At 46.6% G+C, this 23,454-nt stretch overlaps 1 protein-coding gene across 6 annotated transcripts in view; it reads right to left on the reverse strand.

The window, feature by feature from the left end:
- The window catches only part of WWOX (WW domain containing oxidoreductase), a 976,221-nt gene that overhangs the window by 776,300 nt on the left and 176,467 nt on the right, over positions 1-23,454 (reverse strand). The window contains exon 6 of one of the 6 annotated variants that reach the window (XM_049703841.1): positions 19,024-21,911. The exons of the other annotated variants lie outside the window; for them this stretch is intronic. Coding sequence (XP_049559798.1) covers positions 21,900-21,911 — 12 coding nt within the window. The 3' untranslated portion in view covers positions 19,024-21,899. Of the gene's footprint in view, positions 1-19,023; positions 21,912-23,454 lie in introns of those variants that run through there. 6 annotated transcript variants of the gene reach the window in all.

The raw sequence follows: 23,454 nt of genomic DNA on the forward strand, positions 1-23,454 counted from the left end.
CCCATCCCACTGGCAGGCCAAGTGAGAAGCAAATACACAGTCGTCTCATGTATATACGACAAAATTGAAACCATTTGTTTTTTTTGTAAAATTTGGAGCTAAGTGTTCGGGAGAGACATTTGGGGTTGGCCATTCAAGCTGCTGATTCGATGCGCTCATTCAAATCTGCCTTCTATCCACAACCTGTCCACGTGGGTCTGTCACTCGCAATATGCTTCAGAGACACCCCAAAGTGAAACCCATTTGCATCCACTTGGTATGAAGAACTCAGTGTCACTAAGCGTCACCTGGAAACACGGCCCCCACCGCCAAAAGCTGCTCCCGCACCTCCGTGTGTTTAGGACTAAGCCTCAAAGCTGGAGACAGTCACACCACAGCCCTCGGCTGGGAACGCGCTCCCGGCGGCGCAGAAGCTGACCCCGCGCGTGCATCCTCACTCCTCATTCAGGGTCTTAACTGCTGGACCACGTGACTTCCTATCATTTACTTTTCCATGCGCTCTGGTGTACCACTCAAGACAACGAGAGTAATAAGATCACACACAAATGCAAGCCCCACGTCTTTATTCCCGGTTTGGACATCCTTTGAAGAACTGAATATTCAATCCCACAGACCCACAAACGTCAGACTGGGATTCTTGTGGCAGACTACGAAGAGGTTTCATTTCAAGGTCCAGCAAGACTTCCAGTTATGTTACTCTATTCCAGCCTTAATTTTTTAAAAAACATATTAACTGTGATCTTATGCTTAGGCTTAAACAATAGAAAGCTGGGGGTGGGGGACAGTGGGTGCTATACAGACTCTAAGATCCCTGCTCCGGACAAGGTACATTTTTCAATCAAGGCTCATGAATTCCTATTTACACGAGAAATTTCAGGTGCCAAACTTTTTTCTCTGATTTAAAAAACACAGATGCCTAGGCAACAGGCAGGTTTTCTCAGTGCAGAATATCAGCATTCTATTTGTAAAGTTATTGGTTAAGGTGTGAATACATTATAAATAGAATAAAGCTACGAACAACTGAGACTCTGATGGTAAATGAGACCATCTGAAAACTTTGCAGTCTGGCAGTCACAGCAAGACGACAGCCTCTGAAAGCATACGCTATTTTCATCTTCTGCAATCAAATCACAGCTTCAATTAAAGACATATACTATGTGTTAGTACATATGGGATGGCATCAAAATTTTCCAAGAACACTATCTCTCTCTTCTGTTAGATGAGGTATACCATCTTCTGCAAAACAGCTGGATCGTTTGTCAATAACCAAGAGCGCCAGATGGTTAGAAACATCCAGATACTTGAAAACATCTGGCTATTCCATCCTTCATCCAGATGTTCAGAGACCCCTAGATGCAGCCTGCTACCTTTGGTTACATAACTCCAAAACGCACTTGGCCAAGAGGTAAGTTTGCTTCATCCATCCCTTCTCGGGATAATTATGTTTGGCAAAAGAGGCCTACGTTCTTTGGGGAATAATGCTGATATGGGAATTTATTTCATCAGTATGAATTAACCAAACTATTTCTGGGGGATAAAAAACAAATGCAAAATTGTCTTGCTGTGTAAGGCAGGTTCAGCCATGTTCAACTATGTACTTGGAGTTCACAGAAGTGTAACTACCCCTAGACACCAATCACAGCCAGAGTTTACCATGACAGTTCACACAGAAGGTGATTAAAAAAAAAAAGTGTGTTGGGTGAATGCCGGTAGAGTTTGTTAGAACGCTAGCGTACTCTTCCACTGGAAGATCCAGGTGTGATGGCAGATCTACATCTTGAATACTGTCATTCGTTCGTTCATTCCACAAAGATTGACTTCGCTCCTACTGTCTTCAGAGTGACATACATGAGGCAGAGAAATCAACACTGAGTAAAACAGATACGGTTCCTGCCCTCATGGAGTTTCCAGACTAGCTGGAGAGAAGAGATTAAGCAAATATTCTCACCCAAATGAATATACCATTATCCATATGTCATGGTAAGTGCTATGAAATAAAGGTAAAGAGTATTGGGAGGAGGTCTGATGGAGATTAGGAGGTCAGAAAGAAAATACCTGAAGTCTTAAAAGATGATGCTTAGCAAGGAAGACTGGGGAAAGCATTCCACCCAGAGCCACCCAGAGCCGACAGCATGGCTGGGCGGGGAAGCACAATGCCTGGAATAGCTTGACTTCCTCACAGAGCACAGGGGAGGCTGAATGCATAGAGTGGTAGGTATGACTCCAAAGGGGCAGCTCGAGGGAGATCTCTATGGTAGTGGTTACGTGAACCCACCCATGTGAGGAAATGGCAGAGAACGTAAATCACCAAAAACTTCATGGCTTAAAATCACACAAATTAATCACCTTCTCATTCTATATATCAGAGGTCCAACACGGATCTCACTGGGTTAGCCCCAGGCGTCAGCAGGATGCACTCCTTCCCAGCATCTCTAAGGGGAGAATCCACCCCATCGTCCTTTTCACCTTCCAGAGGCTCATTTCCCTTAGCTCATGCACCCTCTCCCCACCTGCAGAACCAGCGGCGTCTGGCTGAGTTCTCACTCTGAGTGCCTCATCTGATTCCCTCTTGCACTTTTAATCATCCTTCTAATTACACTGGGCCCACCCAGATAATCCTGGATAATCCCTCTATTTTAAATTCAGCTGATTAGTCATCTTAATCTCACCTGCAACCTTAATTCCCCTTTGCCAGGTGACCTAACATAGTCACAGGTTCATCTCTGGGGCCAGAGTTCTACCCACTGCAGTACTATATGCTCACATTGTACCAACGTCAGTTTCCTGGCTTGGATATCGCGTTGGCCCAAAAGTTCGTTTGGGTTTTTCCATAACATCTTATGGAAAAACCCAAATGAACTTCTGGGCCAGCCCGATACTTCACCATAGTTATGTAAGATGTAAGCCTTGTACAAAGCTGGATAAAGAGTCCGTGGATCGTCCCTGCTATTTTTTGTAGCTTCCTATGAATCTATAATTGTTCCAAAATAAAGGGTTTTTTCAACCATTTTTTTTAAACAGCCAACACTTAAAAGACATACGTGTATGACACAGTTCAAAGTACTTTACATGCATGATCCCATTCAATCCCCGCAACTCTATAAAATAGGTACTATTCCTGTTCTCCAGATGAGGCAACTGAAGCCAAGATAGGTTTTATTAATTAATTTAATAATAGGTTTTATTAATTTCATTTGGCCATTTGAATCCAAATAGGGTGTCTCTAAAGGTTGTATCTTAACATGTGTTTGTTTCATGGAGTCAAATTTTAATTAAGGTGCCAAATATATAAACCATACCCCAAAAACAGACTGCTGAGAATTACTATCACTGAAAAACAAAAACAAAGCCCTGGAAGACAATAACCCTAGATGAGCCTTAAAAGGCCATTTGGGAGGCTAACTGCTGACCTGTCTCGGAAGAACCTCCCAAACAGCTCTCTCCATTGCCTAAAAAAATTGAGTTGGAGCCAGGGTAAAGACTGAGAGTACCTGGGTTAATCCACCATGCCTTGGGAGCCACTGCTTACGAGTTAATCTACAGGGCAGTTTCCTACTGAATGCGAGCTACCTTTCCTTTCCTCCCTTTCTCCCAAACACATGGGTCCAAGAACGAATGGGGCTGTCCACATAAATCCTTCACTTCTGAAAACTGTCTTCAAGGATGTGTGGCACAAAGCACCTCTTGTTCATTCCCACCCTTTCATGGTTTTGGCTCTGGGGAATGGACATTTGACCATGACCAGGTCCAAAAGACAGGCAGCCTAGATTCTCTCCTGAGAATCTAAACCTGCAGCTGAGACACAAAGGCAGGAGATCAGAGCTGAATCATCAACCCAAGGACAGTTCATGAAAACAGACCGTTCCGGGAGTTTGTGGCCATGGTGACCACAGGCCCCCGAGCACAAGGATGAAAGCTACACACTTAGGATGACAGTCTGAGGTACACTGGGTCCCTGATGCACCAACTCTGGGCTGCCCCCCTCTGAAAAATAAGCCGCAGTGTGTTTGCCTTTTTGTTACATGCAACCAAAGTCGTACCAGATACAGTATCACGTTTTCCCTCTCAAGTTATCCAGTCTTTTCTGCTGCTTGCAACCGAAGAGCCCTAAAGGATGCGATGCCTCCAACCATAATAGAAAGCCGGAAATTCTCCAATTCTTTATGCTCTCCCCTCTCATCCCTCCATTCGCATTACCTTCAAAATGAAAACTTTTCTAGAAATTTAGATACACACATAGCAAAAAAACAAACAAAAAAAAACAATCCTCCCAAGCCCAGGGCTCCTAAAGGTTTCTACAGACTGCTTCTCAGTTGCAGGAGGGCCACTCAATTGTCACCTCCTCTAGGAAGTAGGGATCAAGTGCATGTCATCCTCTAACTCTGAATTTGAGCGACGAAATGCCTCTAACACAAAGGGAAAATGACTCACATCCCCTCGGTGTTTTCTAAAGGGATATTGTTAGAACCAATTTCTACTCCTGAATCTTTTGTGCTCCAGGATAGAAGCAGGCAGCAGTCCAAACGCTGTGTAACCTTTTCAGCAGCCATAAGGAAAAAGTCACTACCACTTTGCTTTTTATACCAAGGCTGAAGAAAGAACACGCAAAGCCAATGCACGAGGGGATTAGCGATGTCTTCCAAAAAAGAAACAGAAAATGTTTATGGGGAGTGAAAATGAATGATAATCGTCTCACTGTCCACTCTCATTTCCTAGTGGTTGCACCAAGTCCCTGGATGTCATAAACACTGAAAGGGGAGTAAAACGCTCTAATAAATCAAGGTGAGGACACTGGGAAAGGAGCCGGCGGTGAGGCACACCTGCTGAGAGTGCCTCACTAACTCTCGGGCCGGTGAGTCGACAAGCAGAGAGCAGCCTTCCAGAACCTACATGGGGGCGACCCCCAAGCAGAGGGAAAACGGATTCCTCCTGCTTCACACAAGCGTGAGCGCACACACCACGCATGCACACGCACATCCTCTAGTTCTGAGGACGATGACAATGCACGCATCTCTGATATCTTCCCACCACTTCTCTATGCTGCAGCCCAACGTTTCTTAACTCAGCACTACTGACACACTTCTTCACGCGGGGGTTACCCTGCACATTGTCGATGTTTAGCAGCATCCCTGGCCCCAACCCGCTAGATGCCAGGAGCCCCTCTCCATTACACTGTGACAAACAAAACATGTTTCCAGACTTTGTCAAAGATCCCCTGGGAGGCAAAATCAATCCCAAGGAAGGACAACTGCTTTGCCTGAACTCACTGTGTGTGTGCGTGTGTATTTACCCAAAACCCCATCAGCACTGAAGTCTCTACAGTTGTTTATCCAAACCTCCACCTGGGTAACCTCTACTCATCCTTCCACATTCAGCCTCAGAACAACTTACATCCAAAAGCCTTCTCTGACTCCTCTGTTCCTTGGAGGACGTAAATACCCCTTCTCCAGGTGTCGCTGGTTTCCTGGACCATAGGAGCCCCAGCCCACCCATGGACTCCTCTCTTGCCAGGCTTCGACTCTAGATTCTGCCTCTCTTGCAAGTAGGAAACATATTTATCTCATCTTTTGTGTCCCCAGCGCTCAGGAGAGTGCTGGGTCATAGCAGATGCTCCATAAAGGCTTGTTAGAAAAATGAATAATGAATGAACAAAGAGACAAAGGGAAGCGGCAGCAGGAGGCATGTCATGGAGGATACACGAGTACAAGATTCTACAGCTTTAAAAACAGCATGGAGAAGCTCTCCAGCCAGGAGTCTACTACCTGGGATGGAACACAGCAAAAAAAAAAAAAAAAATTACATCATCATCACCATCAGACAGAAATAGAATTTCACGGGTTGTAAAGCCAGATGAAGCAGCAGAGAGACAGTACAGGAATAAAAAGGCCCCATTTTCCAGATTAGAAAACTGAGGCTCAGAAAGGTCAAACATGTTCTTCGGGGCCACACAATGGAGAAGTGAGAGAACTGTGATTTGAAGGTAAGCCTTGAGGTCTCTGTACCACCAACCAGGAAACAACACTGCACGTGGGGTGAGAGCTGTCCACTTGAATCCTGTGGCCATGGGAAACACGGGAACCGTTTTAAGCAGAAGACTATGCACATCTTGGGACTTCCCAGGTGGTCCAGTGGTTAGGACTCCACGCTTCCTCTACAGGGGGCACGGGTTCGATCCCGGTTGGGGAACTGAGATCCTGCTTGCTGTATGACGCAGCCCTCCAAAAAAAAACAGAAGAAGAAGACTACTTGGATCTCTTGCCAAGATGCTAAGTGTGTGACAAGAGAGGCACTCTCACTCGCTTTGTGGCGGTGGGGGGAGAACGGACACAGTCCTCTGGGAAAGGAATGTGACAGCACATGTTAAGAGACCATGTGACGGTTGAACCTTTGAACCAGCTGTTCCACTTCAGGAAATTTAACCAAACAAAACCATCTAAGACACACACACAAGCCCACGCCTGCTCAGTGCCCAGATGTAGACACTGTGCACTGCACTTATGACAGCAAACAACAACAACGAAAGTAGAAACCCCCTAAATATTCAACAATAGGATAATGGTTAAATAAACACAGATCCACTCCACTGAATACTATGTTACTATGTAAAAGGGTGTTTATCAGGAGAGTGCTAAAATGGGAGGAGAGATTTGGTTAGAATGTTGCGTGAAAAACTTAGGAGTCATATTTTTTAAAATGCAACCACGACTTAGATAATCTGTAGCATATTCGCAGAATGCAATACTCGACAACCAGGAGAACAAATGAGCTACAACCTTAGGCAACACTAAGCATAAATCTTATAAGCATAATGTTGAAAGAAAGAAGCCAGACACACAGGAGCACCCACTGGACGATTCCATTTATAGAAGGTAATTCCATTCACGTAAGATCAAAAGCAGACAGAACTCATCTTTGCGGTCCAAAAGCAGGGTAGTGGGGAGCCTCGGTGAGGTCTGGGGGATAATGATTGAATGACAGCAGAAGCGGGCTTCAGAGTTATGTTTTCTTTCCTGATCCAGTTACTAACTGCCTGGGTGTGCTCTGTTTGTTCACCGTCATCCAGCAGCAAGAATGCCCACTTTTCACGTGTGTGTGTTTTATTTCCACAGAGTTTTAAAACCACAGTCACAATTCCATAAAAACAAGAAGCAGCCTCTGAGTTGGGAGAAAGTCAATCACGGCATTAATGGAGGTTGTCTTTCGATGGACACACCATGGAAACTGTCTTATCCTCTTTCTACTTCTCTATATTATCCGAACAATTCAATAATAAGCATTTTTATGGGGGGGGGAGGGAGTAAACAGTACTTAAAACGTGTGGCAGGGTCACACGAATATACCAACAGTGTTCAAAGACTTGAGATGTGGGTGTGTGTGGGCACGCGTGTGTTTTACCATGAGAAACACTGCCAGGCAGGAGGAAGGAGGTCCTTCTAATCTCCACAGGAATGTTCTCTCTCACTGGCCAGGCTGGACAACTAACCACAGAGAGACAGAGTTTAAAATCTGCCAGGAATCATTAAAGAAACACTAAAGATATATCACAGTAAAAAAGTATGAAAGCACATATGCCAAAATACTGTGGATAGGGTAGTTGGGGATTTTTATTTTCCTCTTATCTGTATTTCTGTTTTTCTTAAGTACTGGAAATGTATGTATTATTTGTGCTGAGTTACTCATCTGAAAATGGGGATAACAGAAACTTGAGTACTACAATAAACCATGTAAGCACACACGGGGTGCGATAAGCATATTTAAGAAGTGGTTTTCTTTCTTCTTCACATAATTATTTTCATGTTGTATAAAACTTGCAAAGGTATCGTTAAGAGTACAGGGTGAAAGACTTTTCTTCCAAAAAACAACAGTTCCACTTCTCATTCTCAACGTTTCTAGTACTATTTCCCCAGTGCCGTTAGGTCCTAAATTTTAAAGAAAGGTAGCTCTTCCAGGTAAACCTCTACTTTTGCCTCATGTTTAATGGTTTCTTACATAAGAAAAAATGCTTTTTATATAGCAGAGAGAAGGAAAACAGACAACATCTGACACCAAAGAAATAGAGAGAGAGAGAGAGAGAGAGACTGGGGTGGGGGGAGGATGGAGGAATGGATGTATGGAGGGACGGAGAGATGAATGAATGGATGGATGGATAGATGGATGGGATGATGGATAGAAAGCTGGCTGGCTGGCTGGCTGGATAAGAACTAGAATAAACTGCCCAGAAATGGTCAAGACATTCAAATGAAACAGGACGTCTCTCTCTGTGACAGATGCCAGCAAGAATTCCCATCCCATGTGTGGAGTGACTTCCCAGAGGGCCCCCAGCTGACCGTGAAAGTGGGAGGAAGCTGACAGAAGAAACGGAGATGACTTACTAAATAAGAACAATAGCGTTAATGGCAGAGATGGCCGTGGTGGCTGTGGTTACGGACTGGCAGCAGCGGGAAGAAATATTTAAGGAGTCTCACCTACATGTCCAACACACTTTTCTCGAAGTGCTTTCCATTCTTCATCTGGTAAAGAGGAGTGAAGACTGCAGATGGAATTAGGATTGCTAGTCTGCGGACCTTATGATGGGAAAATTGTCCTTCACATCAATGTGATCACAAGGGCCTTAACACAGGAAAAGGAGGCAGAAGAGACAACGAGAGACATGGGCATCTGAGAAGGACTTGGCCCAATGCTACTGGCTTGTGCACGGAGCAAGGGGCCACGAGTCAAGAAACGGGGACAATCTCTATAAGCTGGAAAAGACAAGGAGATGGATTCTCTCCTGCAGCCTCCAGAAAGAACAGGCCCTGGCAACACCAATTTCAGCCCAAGGAGACCTGTGTTCATCTTCTGGCCTCCAGAACTAGAAGGTAATAAATCTGTGTTGTTTGAGGTCATTAAGTTTAAGGAAATTTATTATGGCAGCCATAGAAAACTAATACCCACCCCAGGCTACTTTTTAAAACTAATTTTTATTACATAAGCCATACATGAGCACAGTTGCCCGTTTAAAATCATCTAAGCATTGGGACTTCCCTGGCAGTCCAGTGGGTAAGACTCCACGCTCCCAATGCAGGGGGCCTGGGTTCAATCCCTGGTCAGGGAACCAGATCCCACATGCGCAAGTTCAGAGTCTGCATGCTGCAACTAAAGATCCTGCATGCTGCAACTAAGACCCGGCACAGCAGGAGCAAGGGAGGGAGGGAGGGAGGGGGGGGAGGGGAGGGGGAGGGGGGAGGGGAGGGGGAGGGGGGGAGGGGGAGGGGGGAGGGGAGGGAGGGAGAGGGAGGGAGGGAGAGGGAGGGAGGGAGAGGGAGGGAGGGAGAGGGAGGGAGGGAGAGGGAGGGAGAGGGAGGGGAGGGAGGAGAGGGAGGGGAGGGAAGGGAGGGAGGGGAGGGAGGGGAGGGAGGGGAGGGAGGGGAGGGGAGGGAGGGGAGGAGGAGGGAAGCCCCTATTTAAAAATAAAACCAAAAACTAAAAAACATTTAAGCATCATGAACAAGGCTAAAGGCCCCCGCAGCTCTCAGTCCTGGCCCTTTTCCACACTGTCCACCCCCTACAGAGATAGTAATAATAATATATATACAATAAGCTGGGTGTGCACTTCCTAGGTCTCCTGGTCTGCGTTTCCTTACATATACGTGTGCCCGGGTCACAATACATGCAGATTCTTTCAGCAGTTCCGGGCATCCAACAGTTAACACCCTCTCACCAGGAAGGAAACCTGCTCACCAGGCCCACACGGAGGGAGCCCAGGGTCTGCTGTTGCTCCTACACGGAAGTGACAGTTTGAGGGTCTTTCACATACCTCCTGTCTCCCTCCCAGTTATAAGTCCCCCCATTATGGAGCCTGGGGTCAGAACTGAGTTGTCCAAGCCTGAACCTGTTAAGTGTTCATCGCTTAGAAGATCAAGAAGAGAATTTGTTTATACATGTTGGGCCTTGTATTACCATAAAAAAAATTAGCTTAAGACATACAGGGAGCGTGATCAATAGCAAAACAACCAGTCCACAAACACCAACGAAGCTGCCAGAAGTGCTCACACCACACCTTTTCCTCCTGTTTTGTTAACCCTCAGGTCACCTGGCATTTTTCACAAGTCTTGTATCTGCTTCCCAAGTCTTCTGGGAGACAGCCCGCAAATCACACGTCAGTTCAGACTTCTAGAGCCCCAGGTGTTTGCAATCCTCCTCAAGCCCGACACAGGCAGCTAGCAGTTTGCCACACTCAAGGTCCGTCTCTCGGGGGCTTCCTGAGGGTCCACTCTGATGCCACGCCTGCCTGGCTCCTGTTCATACTGTCAACGGGGTGCCCCTGCCCTCAGAGGTGGTTCCCGGTCTCCACTAGTGAGATTCATTCCTCTCTGGAAATTTTACTGGGTTCTCTCAGGGGCTAAAACGTTGGAAAGGGGTGGGATGAGCTGAGAGGGATGTCAGAGCAGGCGAGGGTGAGAAAAACTCTGTTCTCACCAGCCCTACCCTGACTGGTGGAGGCCAAGACCCAAGACCAAGGTTAAGGCACGGAAACCCCCATCCCAGAGAAATGCCCAACGCAATGAGATGAGGCATGGCTTTCCCACCGCGACCGGCATGCAGACTGCACCCTGTACTCGCTGGGGGCAGGGGCTGGGGTGGCTGCAGCGTCACGATGACCGCTCTTGTTGTCACAGACTCGGGTCCACTTACCAGCTGTGATGGCAAGTCCTTCTGACCTACAGCCAAAGCCATCAATCTGGAGATGTGGCCTTGCTCTCAGACAGGAAAACAAATCAGCTCCACGAGGAACAGAATCAGCTTGTGTTTGTCATTCAGTGAAAAATTAATTCATTCGATCAACAAACATCCTGTGTGCTAGTGTGCATGTGTGAGAATGTGCACAGATTGCTGCCATGTGCTGTGTGCAGAGCACAAAGGACCCTTTGCCAGAAAAGGCAGCAAAGATTTCGGTGTAGCTTAAGGAAATTCACAAGTAGATGGAAAGACAGTAAGTGAAGTGTTCTTATGGGAGATGCCGTATTACTTTTGGATATGTGATCGCATAAAAAAAAAAACCCACCAATCAGTGTAGCATGGTGGGGTGAGGGAGGAGCTATGGATGGTGATGGTGATGGTGATGGTGATGGTGATGGTGATGGTGATGGTGACGGTGACGGTGACGGTGACGGTGACGGTGATGGTGACGACGGACGAAGAAGAGCTAAAGGAGAAAGATAGGAAGGAGGATGAGAAAACAGCGACAACCACCACAACACTCACAGCTCTGACAGTCACTGAACGCTGACTGCTGCCAGTCTAAGCATCACACACATTTGACCTCATTTAATCCTTTCAACAATCCTATCCTAAGTCCAATTATTATCCCCATTTTACACAGGGGAACATTCAGACTGAGAAGAGTTACGCCATGGTCCGAGGAGTGGACCCAGAATTCAAATCCATGGCATCTGCCCGACTCTGGAGACCATGTTCACAACCACCGAGGCAGACGCTGCTGCGTGCCCCCCTCTGATCACTCCCTGTCCTCTTTGCAAACAGCACCCCAGTTTAGTTCTGAGTAGCCACGTACCTAGTAAAGACAATCACTTTTTCAGGCTCCCTTGTAGCTATAGGGTGACCGTGTGATAGACACGCTGGCGTGCGCCTCTTGCCTGCCCCCCTTCTTCTTGTTAAGGAAGAAGATGTGATGCCTGGAGGCTGAGCAGCCACATGCTAAGAATGGCTGTGGGGGGGGGGGGGTCCCTGGTGGCACAGTGGTTAAGAATCCGCCTGCCAATGCAGGGGACATGGGTTCGAGCCCTGGTCCGGGAAGATCCCACATGCCGCGGAGCAACTAAGCCTGTGCGCCACAACTACTGAGCCTGCATGCCACAACTACTGAACCCCGTGCACCTAGAGCCCGTGCTCCAGAACAAGAGGAGCACCACCGCAATGAGAAGTCCACGCACCGCAACGAAGAGTAGCCCCCGCTCACCACAACTAGAGAAAGCCCACACACAGCAACGAAGGCCCAACGCAGCCAAAAATAAATTTAAAAAATAAGTTAAAAGAAAAGAAAAGAAGAAAAAAAAAAAAGAATGGCTGAGGGGAGAGACCACAGCACTTCCAGCCCCTGATGGCATCACAGACATGATGGGCTCCCAACTGAACAGCCTACCTCTAAGTCCCTTGTAACAAGAGAGAGATGAAGGCCTGGCTGGGAAAGCTGGGGTCCAGGCCAAGCCCTTCCTGATGCAGGCACTGCAGGAAGGTGAACCCCAGTCAGTACAGGACGCACTTAAGCTCCCTTCCGTCCATCAGCGGCACAGACGGGACATCACATATGGGATCTGGTTTTGGTTCTGAAGCCTTAGGGTCACGGTACTTGACCGCAATCTGAATTTTGCTAACTCAGATGGAGTTTATTTTTATTTTTTTTTAGGTGCAACCTGTACAACCTCTAACATGAGAGACATCCAGTAAGTATGTGTTCAGTAAAACGAGCAGGAGAGCAAGAAAGCAGACCATGAGCAAGATTTCTCATGAAGAGGCATGTTGAGGGCCAGGGGAATCCTGCCTGCCTTTAGCCTTAGCACTTGTATTAGTTTCTTATTGCTGCTGTAATAAATAACCCTAAACTTAAGCCTTAAAATAACACCAATTTATTCTCTTACAGTTCTGGAGGTCCAAAGTCCAAAGTCATTCTCACTGAGCTAAACTCAAGGCATCAACAGGACTGCTTCCTTCTGGAAGCCCCAGGGAAGAATCTGCTACTTCCCTCTCCCAGCTTCTGGAGGCCACCTGCATTCCTTGGTTCACAGCCACATCACCTTTGCTTCCTGCTTCCATTGTCACCCGGCTACCTTCTTCCCCTGTGGTCAAATTTTCCTCTGCCTCCCTCCTACAGGAATACTAATAAGAACGCTTAGGGCCCACCGAGGTAATCCAGGATGATGTCCCTTCTCAAGACCCTTCATTTGACCACACTGACAAAGTCCTTTTTGCCATATAAAGTCACAATCACAAGTTCCAGGGACTAGGACCTGGGTATCTTTGGGGGCCATTGGTCAGCCCACCACAGTCCTCCATTTATTTACTGAAGACCAGGCACTGGGCTAGCAATGAACGGGCAGCAGTGAACTGGGATCGTAAAAAATACCTTTTCTAACAGACTGCCTAAGCTCTTGGTGAATCACGTCCTATAACGCAGTCAGAGCATATAAATCACAATGAGTTAAAGACAATAGTACAGGATCAAAAAGTTAAAGTTACTGATGAATTCTTACCATTATCTGACAAAGGTTTTTGGAGAGCTGTCACAGGAAACTCTGAAGAAGAAAACAAGGAGGTTGGAAATGGGTCATGAAAGAGAAAACACCTGGAAGCCTAAAATGAAGAAAAGAGCAGGCTACTCAAAAGACACACCACACAAGTGGGGTTCCCCGGGAATTGTGGGAAGAAACGGGGCTCCCTGGGAACTGTGGGAAGAGGTGGGGTTCCCCGGGAATTGTGGGAAGAAACGGGGCTCCCTGGGAACTGTGGGAAGAGGTGGGGTTCCCCGGGAATTGTGGGAAAAAACAGGGTTCCCCTGGAACTGTGGAAAGAAGGGGGATTCTCCAGGAACTGTGGGAAGAAATGGGGTTCCCAGGAACTGTGGGAATAAGTGGGGGTTCCCCAGGAGCTGTGGGAAGAAGTGGGGTTCACATTTCTAGACTCTTTGATGTGCAGCAAGAAATGTACCCTTCTAGTCACAAATGAAGCAAGCCCAACAAATACACTGAAAAGACATTATTAATGGATGAACAGCTGAGGCTACACAGGGGCCGGTCTTCGGGAAGAATGCCCGGATGGACTCCCACATAACTCTGGGAACTCCTGCGGGTGCCATAAGACAGGATTCTAAAAGAGCTACTGCCACAGGGGCAAGAAAATCTCCAGCGGGACCCTGATCGCTTGACCAGACAACACATAACCACCACTGGAGACTTAGGTGGAAACAGCTGGGCTCACCCTTCCAGAATCTTCTACCATAAAATGTCCAGGGATACCATGGATATTATTATTCTATACTGCACCTCCCCAAATCCTTCCTATCTCACATTTTCTTTGTGTCACTTGTTCCATTTTTGAATGAAGGAAGAAGCAGCCATCTGTTCATTACAAAAGCACCTGAGCTACAATATCATGTATTACTAAAAGGTAATTCTTAGGGAAGACTTAGGCGGCGACACACAGATGCTTCTCCAAATGTGGGCAGCTGTCTATATATAAACACAGCTCGAATCAACTGTGGGGTGTACCAGCCAAAGCCGACTGGTCATGTGAAGCACATCTGGATTAAGACCTGTTCCCAATCAAAGGAAAGTCATTCTTCCTGGTGGTCCGACCACTTAACTTAAACAAAAAGAACTGAGCCAACTTTCATCAATGAGCCTTTCTTCCAACCGAAAAGAAAAAAGAAAATAAAAAATGAGAGTTGGCTACTGGTTATGGCGATGTTTTGCCACAAGGTTAATAATGATGGGTTTCAGGTCACTGGCAATTTCTCATTTCAAACGAACTTGAACCATCAACCCTCAAGGGCCGATTGTTTAATGTGGGCTGTCTGCACCCACAGCGCTTCTCGGACACCCAAGTGGTGGGTGGGTGACATTCTGCCATTGCATCATTACCAAAAACAAGAGAGAGACTTTTCATCCTTAAAATTTAAAAAAAAGTGCTCATATGCTTGAGCTCCATGGAAGACCCACAGGCTTGTTCCATTTCATGACGACTGGAACTTGAATTAGTTAGAGACTTGTAATCAATTCACAGGAACTGGGCTCCTTCTTCCAGAGGGACCTTGGGAGGAAAACATTTGAAATATCCCTGCCACCACTCAGAAGACTCCACAGCTTTTTCCTCCATACTGCTGGTCACTTTTTCTCAGATGCTCATTTCACTTCTAAGTGGCCCAGACAGAGGGTTCAAGGCTCCCCCTTCCCCAGTACTGAGAAAGCAGGCTGGACGGACAGAAGAATGAATGAATAAAGCTGCTTAAGTTGGGAAGGGAAACACTGGGGAGTAGTGGAGATGATGGAAAACAAGAAACCACACGCCCTTCGGATGTCTTTACTCAGCCCCAGCTAATTGTTGTCCCCTCCTCCAATTTTTAAATCTAATGGGAACGCCAGCTTTTTACATGACATCTCCCAATTTGTATATGTATCTCAGCCATTTTTTTAATTAATTAATTTTATTTATTTATTTTTGGCTGCGTTGGGTCTTCGTTGCTGCGCGCGGGCTTTCTCTAGTTGCGGCGAGCGGGGGTTACTCTTTGTTGTGGTGCGCGGGCTTCTCACTGCGGTGGCTTCTCTTGTTGCGGAGCACGGGCTCTAGGCGCACGGGCTTCAGTAGTTGGGGCACGCGGGCTCAGCGGCTGTGGCTCGTGGGCTCTAGAGCACAGGCTCAGTAGTTGTGGCGCACGGGCTTAGTTGCTCCGGGGCATGTGGGATCTTCCCAGACCAGGGCTCAAACCCGTGTCCCCTGCACTGGCAGGCGGATTCTTAACCACTGTGCCACCAGGGAAGCCCTTGGTCATTTTTTAAAGTCACTGTGTGAGCAAAACAAAACACATCTGCCAGCAGGTGATGTCTACTGATGCAGAGGAGCATGACACTGAGTTTTCTCCTCCAGAAGTCATATCCAAAGCCATGGCTTGTCCCTGGTCCGGGCCAAGACAAGTGTGAAAAGGGGAGGCAGAGAGGCAGGAGGAAAATCTGGGAGCTGCAGGCTGGTCCTCAGACTTTCCTAAGTGATATACTGGCCTGTCAAATTTCATGACCTGGGGAGGATGATAAACACACTCAAAAACCTCATCTAATTTTAGAGTAAGTTACTTTGACGCATGAACCAACTTGTGGACAGATCAGCCTCCACACTGTGACCTAAGCTATGCCAAATCCCCCCTGAAGGAGGGAGAGGAAGGGCTCCATTCTAACACGCTGCACCGCATTCGTGAGGCCAGGGGGAGTCTGTCATCCAGGGCCCCATACTCCCCAGGTGAGCAGGCAGTGACAAGAGGCAGTCCTGATCTACGCTGCTCCTTCCTGCGTTCTAATTATAGGCAAAGAGCCCTGAGGTCCTGGAGGGTTTGGTTTCTTAACCTGAGACTTGAATCTTCCTTCCCACAGTTTTTTTTGTCTTAACTGGCTGTGGCGCAGAGCCCCAGGGAGCCTTCTTCTGCCTGAGATAAACACAGGGCACCCTCACAGTCCTAATTAACAGATTTTTTTTTCCTCCTCCCAAGTTTCACCAAAGGAAATCCTTCCCACGGTCAGTCTTAGCTGGGCTGGAAGTCGAAACCAGATTCACAAAAGTGCAACAAGATGTACAAGAAATTAAGTTTCCTTGATAACATAAAAGTGCTGAAAATTAAAGAAAAGCCTTGCTAGCTGGTAAAGGAAATTGACAGTTATCCACAGTAACTGGACAGGGACCAATCTGTGACCTCTACCCCTACCCCCCAAAACAACCCTCTCTATTAAGAGACTAAAAAAATACAATACCAAATATTATGTGTGAACCTTGACTGACCGCAGACTCATTGAAAACCAAAAGCTATGAAAGACATTTTGAGGATAACTGGGTAAATCTGGTTACAGACTGTGCATTCTTTTATGTTAGTGAATTATTATCATTTCATAGACATGATAACATGGATAAACGTGATTACGTAGAACAAGGTCTTTAGTTTTAGGAGATGCCTGCCAAAGTACTTAACTGTAAAGAGTGTCAATGTCTGCAACTTACATATATGGATGGATGGACGGATGGATGGATGGATGGATGGATGGATGGATGGATGGATGGATGGATGGATGGATGGATGGATGGATGGACGGATGGATGAATGAATGGATGGGCGGATGGATGGATGAATAGGTGGTTGGATAAATAGGTGGGTGGATGGATGAATGGATGGATGGGTGGGTGGATGGATGGATGAAAAGATGGCTGGACAGAAACACGTTAAGACATTAGCAATTATTGACTCTAGATGGTGGGCCTGTGCTAATTCACCGTACTACTGAAGTGTTGTTTGAATTTTCTGTATGCTCAATAATTTTTACAACCAAAAGTTAAGAAACCTGTTACTTTCAGAATTTCAGTGTTTTAATTAACCTTTCTAAAAATCACACTTTTTAAAGTATGTCTTACAAAGAGTCCCATGTCACAAGTGGGGATAAAGTGAGAGTTACTCCAATTGATATTATAGAGAAGAGGGTCTGACTGTTGAGATCCCAGCTTGAGGGTCTTTTCCAGGACATGCCTAGAACACTAAACCCATTCCTTCAACTGACTGATGAGGAAACTGAGGCTCAGAGACTCCCCCACAATCACCAAACAAGTTAGGCACAGCTCAAGGGACCTCATGGATCCCAGGGTTCCTCTCTACAATGTACAGAACCACGGAGTTGATTGGCCTTGCCTGATTCGTAGCCGACTTTCAGGAGGGTAAAGGATGCCTTAGTGATGGCATTAGCATTCATCCTTCGTTATTCGGAAATGATGTGGTTTTCTCAGAACCGCGTACTTCAAATACACATTCTCCTCTTTCCCATTCACCCAGCAGACCCTTCACCACACTCACTGTAAAAGGCATTTTCCTGGGCACTTGAAAAAACACACAGATCTGCAGCCCAGGGTCCCTGCCCTGGAAATACTGACACCCTACAAGTTATGTGCTGGTATAAAGGACAAATCCCTAAGAGCTGTCCCTCAAAGGGTCAACTTCTAAAAATGGTTTCCAATCATTATATCTCAGTGACAGGAGAAAAAATGTTATCTTGATAGTAAAGGATTTAAATTTATCGCATGGCTGAAAACGGTTAGTGAATTGAAATTATAATGTAATGAATCATTTCCTGAAAACGTTGAGCCGCTATTCATGCCATTGCACGAAGAACTATTTAGGGATGTCGAAAGGAAAAAAAGAAAGTTAGGAAGCCTACCCAGGAAATCATTCCGATACGTATATACTTTCTTGAGGATTAAATTACTTTTTCAAAAGAATAGAAAATTGAACGGACTTCATGATTCCTGCTGGAAAAGAATTAAGCTGTCTCCTAATTTCTACCCAGTTCCTTCTGTTTTGAGCACTGCCCTTTCTAAGGGATGGGACCACCTGGATTTCACAGCTTCCCTCAGAGGCAGCCCTACAGATGAAGCGGTACCGTGGCTGGGACTTATACACCCTCTCCTGGCCTCTGTGTTCCCACCAAACCTCGCCACACTGCAGTTGAGACCACGCGACCCAAGTCTTGGCCCGCGTCCTTCGATGGCAACAAGGACGGCCTGCTTGATAAGAAAAGGGATTTTCAGCCACAGCTCAACAGATATGGGAGAAACCAGAGCAACGCCGTGAACTGATTCTGTGTGCTGGTTTGTACTTTCAGGTCCAATGATTCTTTGTCCTCAGTTGTGTTTCCTAATAAATGCAGGCAATCAGGATTCACTATACTCAAGCGATCAAGGTCATGTGTATACCTAAGGCTCTGAAGGTGAGAAGGTGCAGGGCCCCCGAAGGAAGAAGAGCTCATTCCTGGGATGACAGGACAAGAAGGCAGTGTCCGCTTTCACTCAACTGTGCCACCGTGTGTCACCGACTGAGCTTCACCTGGCGTTCAAAATCCCCCAGGCAAGGGCCTTTCTTTCAGAGACTCATTCTCCCGGGTTCTGGGGATGCTGAGAAGGATAGAGCTCCACCTACCCCCAGATACTAAAGGCTCACTACTCAGCCAAATCTCAGAATACTCGCCCACCTACCTCCTAGGCTCCTGTCACACCAGAATGCTGACAGTGACACAACTCGTCTTTTCTGGTGCACACCTTAATCAAAAGGTGGAGGAGGAAGAATATGAGGGTTAGAAGAAGAACACTTGGGACTTCCCTGGTGGCACAGTGGTTTCGACTCCATGCTCCCAATGCAGGGGGCACAGGTTCGATCCCTGGCCAGGGAACTAGATCCCACATGCATGCCACAACTAAGAGTTCGCATGCCACAACTAAGGAGTCTGCATGCTACAACTAAAGAGCCAGCAAGCCGCAACTAAGGAGGCTGCCTGCTGCAACTAAGACCCCATGCAACCAAATAAATATTATTTTAAAAAAAAAGAAGAACAGCTGCAGTGCAGCAGTAATAGAAGCTAACACTTAGTGACAACAGACTACGCGTCCCAGGGACAGTGTTATTAAACAACTGACATACACTGTCTTATTTAATTCTCACAATCTCAAAAGAAGAGACTCCCCTCCCCGGGGGGCCATGACTCACAGCATGTGAGATCTTATTTCCCTGACCAGGGATGGAACCCGTGGCCCCTGAAGTAGCAGTGCTGGAGTCTCAACCACTGGACCGCCAGGGAAGTCCCCAGAAGAGATTATTATTAATCCCCTTTGATGGGTGAGAAAACTGAGATGCATTAAGATGCAGCGAATGGCCCCAGATCACACAGACAGTACACGACAGAGTCAGGACTCAAACCCGAGTGGATCTGAATCTGGAGACCCCAGAGTCTTCTCTGCTCTGCCATACATGGCCTTCTATGTTGTTCTTTCTGCCTGGAAAGACCTCATTTCATCTCTGAGCTCAACATACTGTCTAGGCATCATGGCCCAGCCCTGTAAGCCATTTATGATCACCCCATCTGGAATGACGGCTCCCTCTGCAGAAACCCCGTGCCTCGTGGGAAGCCTTTAAAATAAGGACCAGACTGTAGGGACAGGAGCCGTGACTTCCGTATGCCCCACGCAGAGGCACCCAGTTTATTAAATGAAAAACAATGCCATGCTGCACCAGCCCTAAAGCCTATCTCCGACAGAGGTATCAGGCCACGGTTTATGGAAAGACTGAACTCTTCAGGAGTTAAAAAAAAAAAAAAAAAACCCACACTGCATTTGTTCCGTAAACATTCATTCAGTCCATAACAGGTTCAAGCTCCTCAGATGCTCTCGGTCTTCTTGAAAGTGTCAGGTCGCCTCTTAGGAGGAAACTGAATGGCATCTCTTTTGGCATCAAATGAAAATCACGTCTTAATACGGTCCTACAAACAACAGGCTCAAGGTGCTTCTTCCAAGTTCTCCACCCAAGGTCTCGGGGGATGCTGCTGGAAGGCTCCCCACTCAACACCATAATTACCAGAAAATGGAAAAATCCAAGCAACACAGGGGCCGTGGAACAGGGTTCAGGGACTGAGGGCAACTGCTGATCCAGGCAAAGATCAAAGCTGTGCAGAAACCCTTCCCGGGTTTACACAGCTGTAGGCTCTGTGCGGGAGCTGTAAAACAAACACGATGTGGACGGGAGGGAAAGGTCTTGTGACTGGGACTGTATGGGTGTCAAGGACTCCCCAGGACATCAAATGAACCAGGAGGCTAAAGCGCCACCTCACTCCGGGCCTAGAAAGAGAAGCTTGTACCCTTTTCCGATCCAGGCCGTATTTTTATTGGGCCCAACGATTTCACCAGTTCAGCCTTCGAAAACATAATAAGAAAGAGGGAAGACCACCATAAGCCTACCTGCAAAAAAGAAAAAGTTCTTGAGTTTAATGAACACCAACAACAAAAAAAAGTGAACTGGTCAAATCTTAATAACCTGGGGCTGAGGAACTCCCTGCTGCAGCTTATCTTGTTTAGTTGCTGTGTACAACATCTGAACGAGACCCAGAGCTCTCAAAACTCCTGTAGGTGCATCAATTCCTAAACTAAATAATAACAAAGCCATATGTTACCATATTTTTAGATATGAATTGCTATATGAGGCACACACAGAAGAGCAGCTCCCTGCTATCATTTGGATGCATTAGAAATAAAATCATCTCGTAAGCCTGCAAATGTTTCTGTGTTTTTTTTCGCATCACCAAACTCGCACATTTCCCCTGTGTACAGAAGTATAATTTCTTTACATGGTTGTTCTCCATGTCTTAAACTTGATATACATGTAATATTAGGAGATGAAAATAATATATATATATGTGAACTCCTCGTTTCGTGTATTAGAAAACAATATGTTTTGCTCATTAAAGGCGCCAATATAAATGCTATAAACCATGAAATTACTTTTGAGCCCTTCCTGAAATAACCAGTTCACAAACAAATGATCCATGCAAAAAAGGCAAGGCGAGATTACAATCAGACTAAGTTACGTTTTCATTTCAGGATTTTTTTCTTTTTAACATAGAAAAGTATTATTACTGCAAAACCAGCGGTGGCAGCAGGTACATCCAACTTATGTAGGAAAGACTGAACAGCACAGGTAGACTGAACAAAATGAGTTCCAAGCGGGGCTTTTCGTGTTTTCCAAATGTGATGCAGAACTCATATGTACCACAAATTATCTCAATAAACAAATCCCACTTCTGGTTTTCTCACTTCAAAGGGCTGCTTTAAAAGGAATGATGGCAAAAGCATTTTACTAAAATAACTGTGACGTTTTTCAAACTCAGAAAGTAAGATTCTGCCCTACGGATGACCAAAAGAAGCTGTGGATGGCAGAAACCTTATCCCATGAGTCAGATATTCTCGAGCTGAAATTAGCAGAGCCCTTAATCCAGTGTGATCCCCAAACAAGCATCATCCATGTCATCTGGGAAATTCCTAAAAATGCAGATCCTTGGGTCCTACTACAGAAGTTCTGGAATCAGAAACTCTGTAGGTGAAGTCCAGGAAGAGGTGTTCTAACAAGCCCTCCAGGGGACCCTGGCGCATGTTCCAGTCTGAGAACCAGTGTCTTAGTCTATGAACATCAGTCACTAGTGTTGTAGACAATGATGCTATTTCCGCTAAGGTCCCGCACAGAAGCCCCAGTGGTTCCAACAGCCTGTTCCTCCTGACCAAGATGATCTGCACATTTCTGTCTGGATTAATCCCTGCCCCTCCTTCCATGGCAGCATCTCTCATCTGTAAAACTGCAGATGATACATCTTTAATCAAGACGACATGAGAGCCCTGACTTTCCTCCTGCAGGTTCTAACCATCAGCCCTGTAGTGGCCCCAATGACACTATGAAACAGGCCAGGATGAGAACCTTCTTGCATGAGCTCCAAGTAGAAAAAGCTACGTGTCAGCTTTGGGCCAGATCTTGACTCATTCATTTGTTTGTTCATTTAATTAGTGAGCCATTCACACAATCATGGAACACACACTGATCAAGTTGTTCTTCCTTCCTTCCTTCCTCCCTTTTTTCTTCCTTCCTTCCCTCCCTCCCTCCTTCCTTTCTTCCTTCCTTTCCTTCCTTCCTTCTTTCTTTTTCTTTTCTTTTTTTGCTTGCTTCATGCTGGAAACACAAAGCTGTATAAGACTATCCCAACTCTCTAGTCCAGTGGGGGAACACACATACACAAATAGATAATCATAATACAATGAGGTAAGTACAAAACAGAATTCCACATAAGGAACATAAAGAATGGGTGACTGGGGAACTTTTTTTTTTTGTGGGAGGGAGTCAGTGGCTTACACCAGACTTGAATCTTATAGGAGGAGGAGAGGCCAGCAAGTTGGAGAAGGGAAGGCAGGGAAGAAGGGAAGACAGGTGGGTTCCAGGCAGTGGCAGACCCTGAACAACACGGATGCGCGGATGGGGCTTCCCAGCTGGGCGCTCTTTAAGGCAGGGAGTTTGCCTCAGTGTCTGTGCCCCCCGGGCTTGGCCCAGACAGGCAGAGTGAAGGCACTGGACGAGCGGTAGGGAATCCACCGGAGGACGTCAACTCCTAAGGCAAGAGGAACACGAAGGCTCCAGCTGAGTGATGCAGACAAGGGGCGACGGGAGCTGAGCCGCCCAGGGCTAAGCAGCGGAGGGATGGGTGAGCAGGAGGCGGAAGGACAGGACTCTGTGGGGAACCACGTGGCTAAAGGTGAAAGGATCCTGAAGACAGTTGTGACTCACCTTTCACAGGGATAAGAATGAAAACAAAGGCTCTTTTGTGCCCAGATAAGATCCTACCAGGACTGACCAGACCAGGACAGAACAAAGAACACCCAGTTAAAGGCTTCTGCTCCGTGACCTACGTAACCTTCCCCCCAGCCTGGGACAGGTAAGAACAGAGGAGGGGGACTGCTGACCTACGACTGGAGGACCACTGCAAGGAAGAGGGAGACAGAAAGGAAGGAAGGGAGGACACACAACGCGGCAACATGGGGCTGGACTGTCCCAGGAAATACTCGAGAGACGAGGGGACCATTTCTCTAGATTCCTGTTTCTAACTCAGTGACAGGAGTGACAGGAAAGGGAGCAAAGATAAAGAATCCTTATCGCCTGCTTAGTACACACCAGACAGCTCCCTTGGGGGGTGACCAATGTCCTCCTTTTGAATCTGTGCAGCAACTAGAGGTCGGTATGAGATCCCCATACTGGCTGCAGAGACAACCAGTGGCGCAGAGAGGTGAGGTCATTTGCCTGGAACCACACAGCCAGTAAGTGGGGGAAGCAAGGTTTATGCTTGGATCTGACTC

This window comes from Orcinus orca, chromosome 20 (genome assembly GCF_937001465.1).
Source record: "Orcinus orca chromosome 20, mOrcOrc1.1, whole genome shotgun sequence".
Taxonomy (NCBI): Eukaryota; Metazoa; Chordata; class Mammalia; order Artiodactyla; family Delphinidae; genus Orcinus; species Orcinus orca.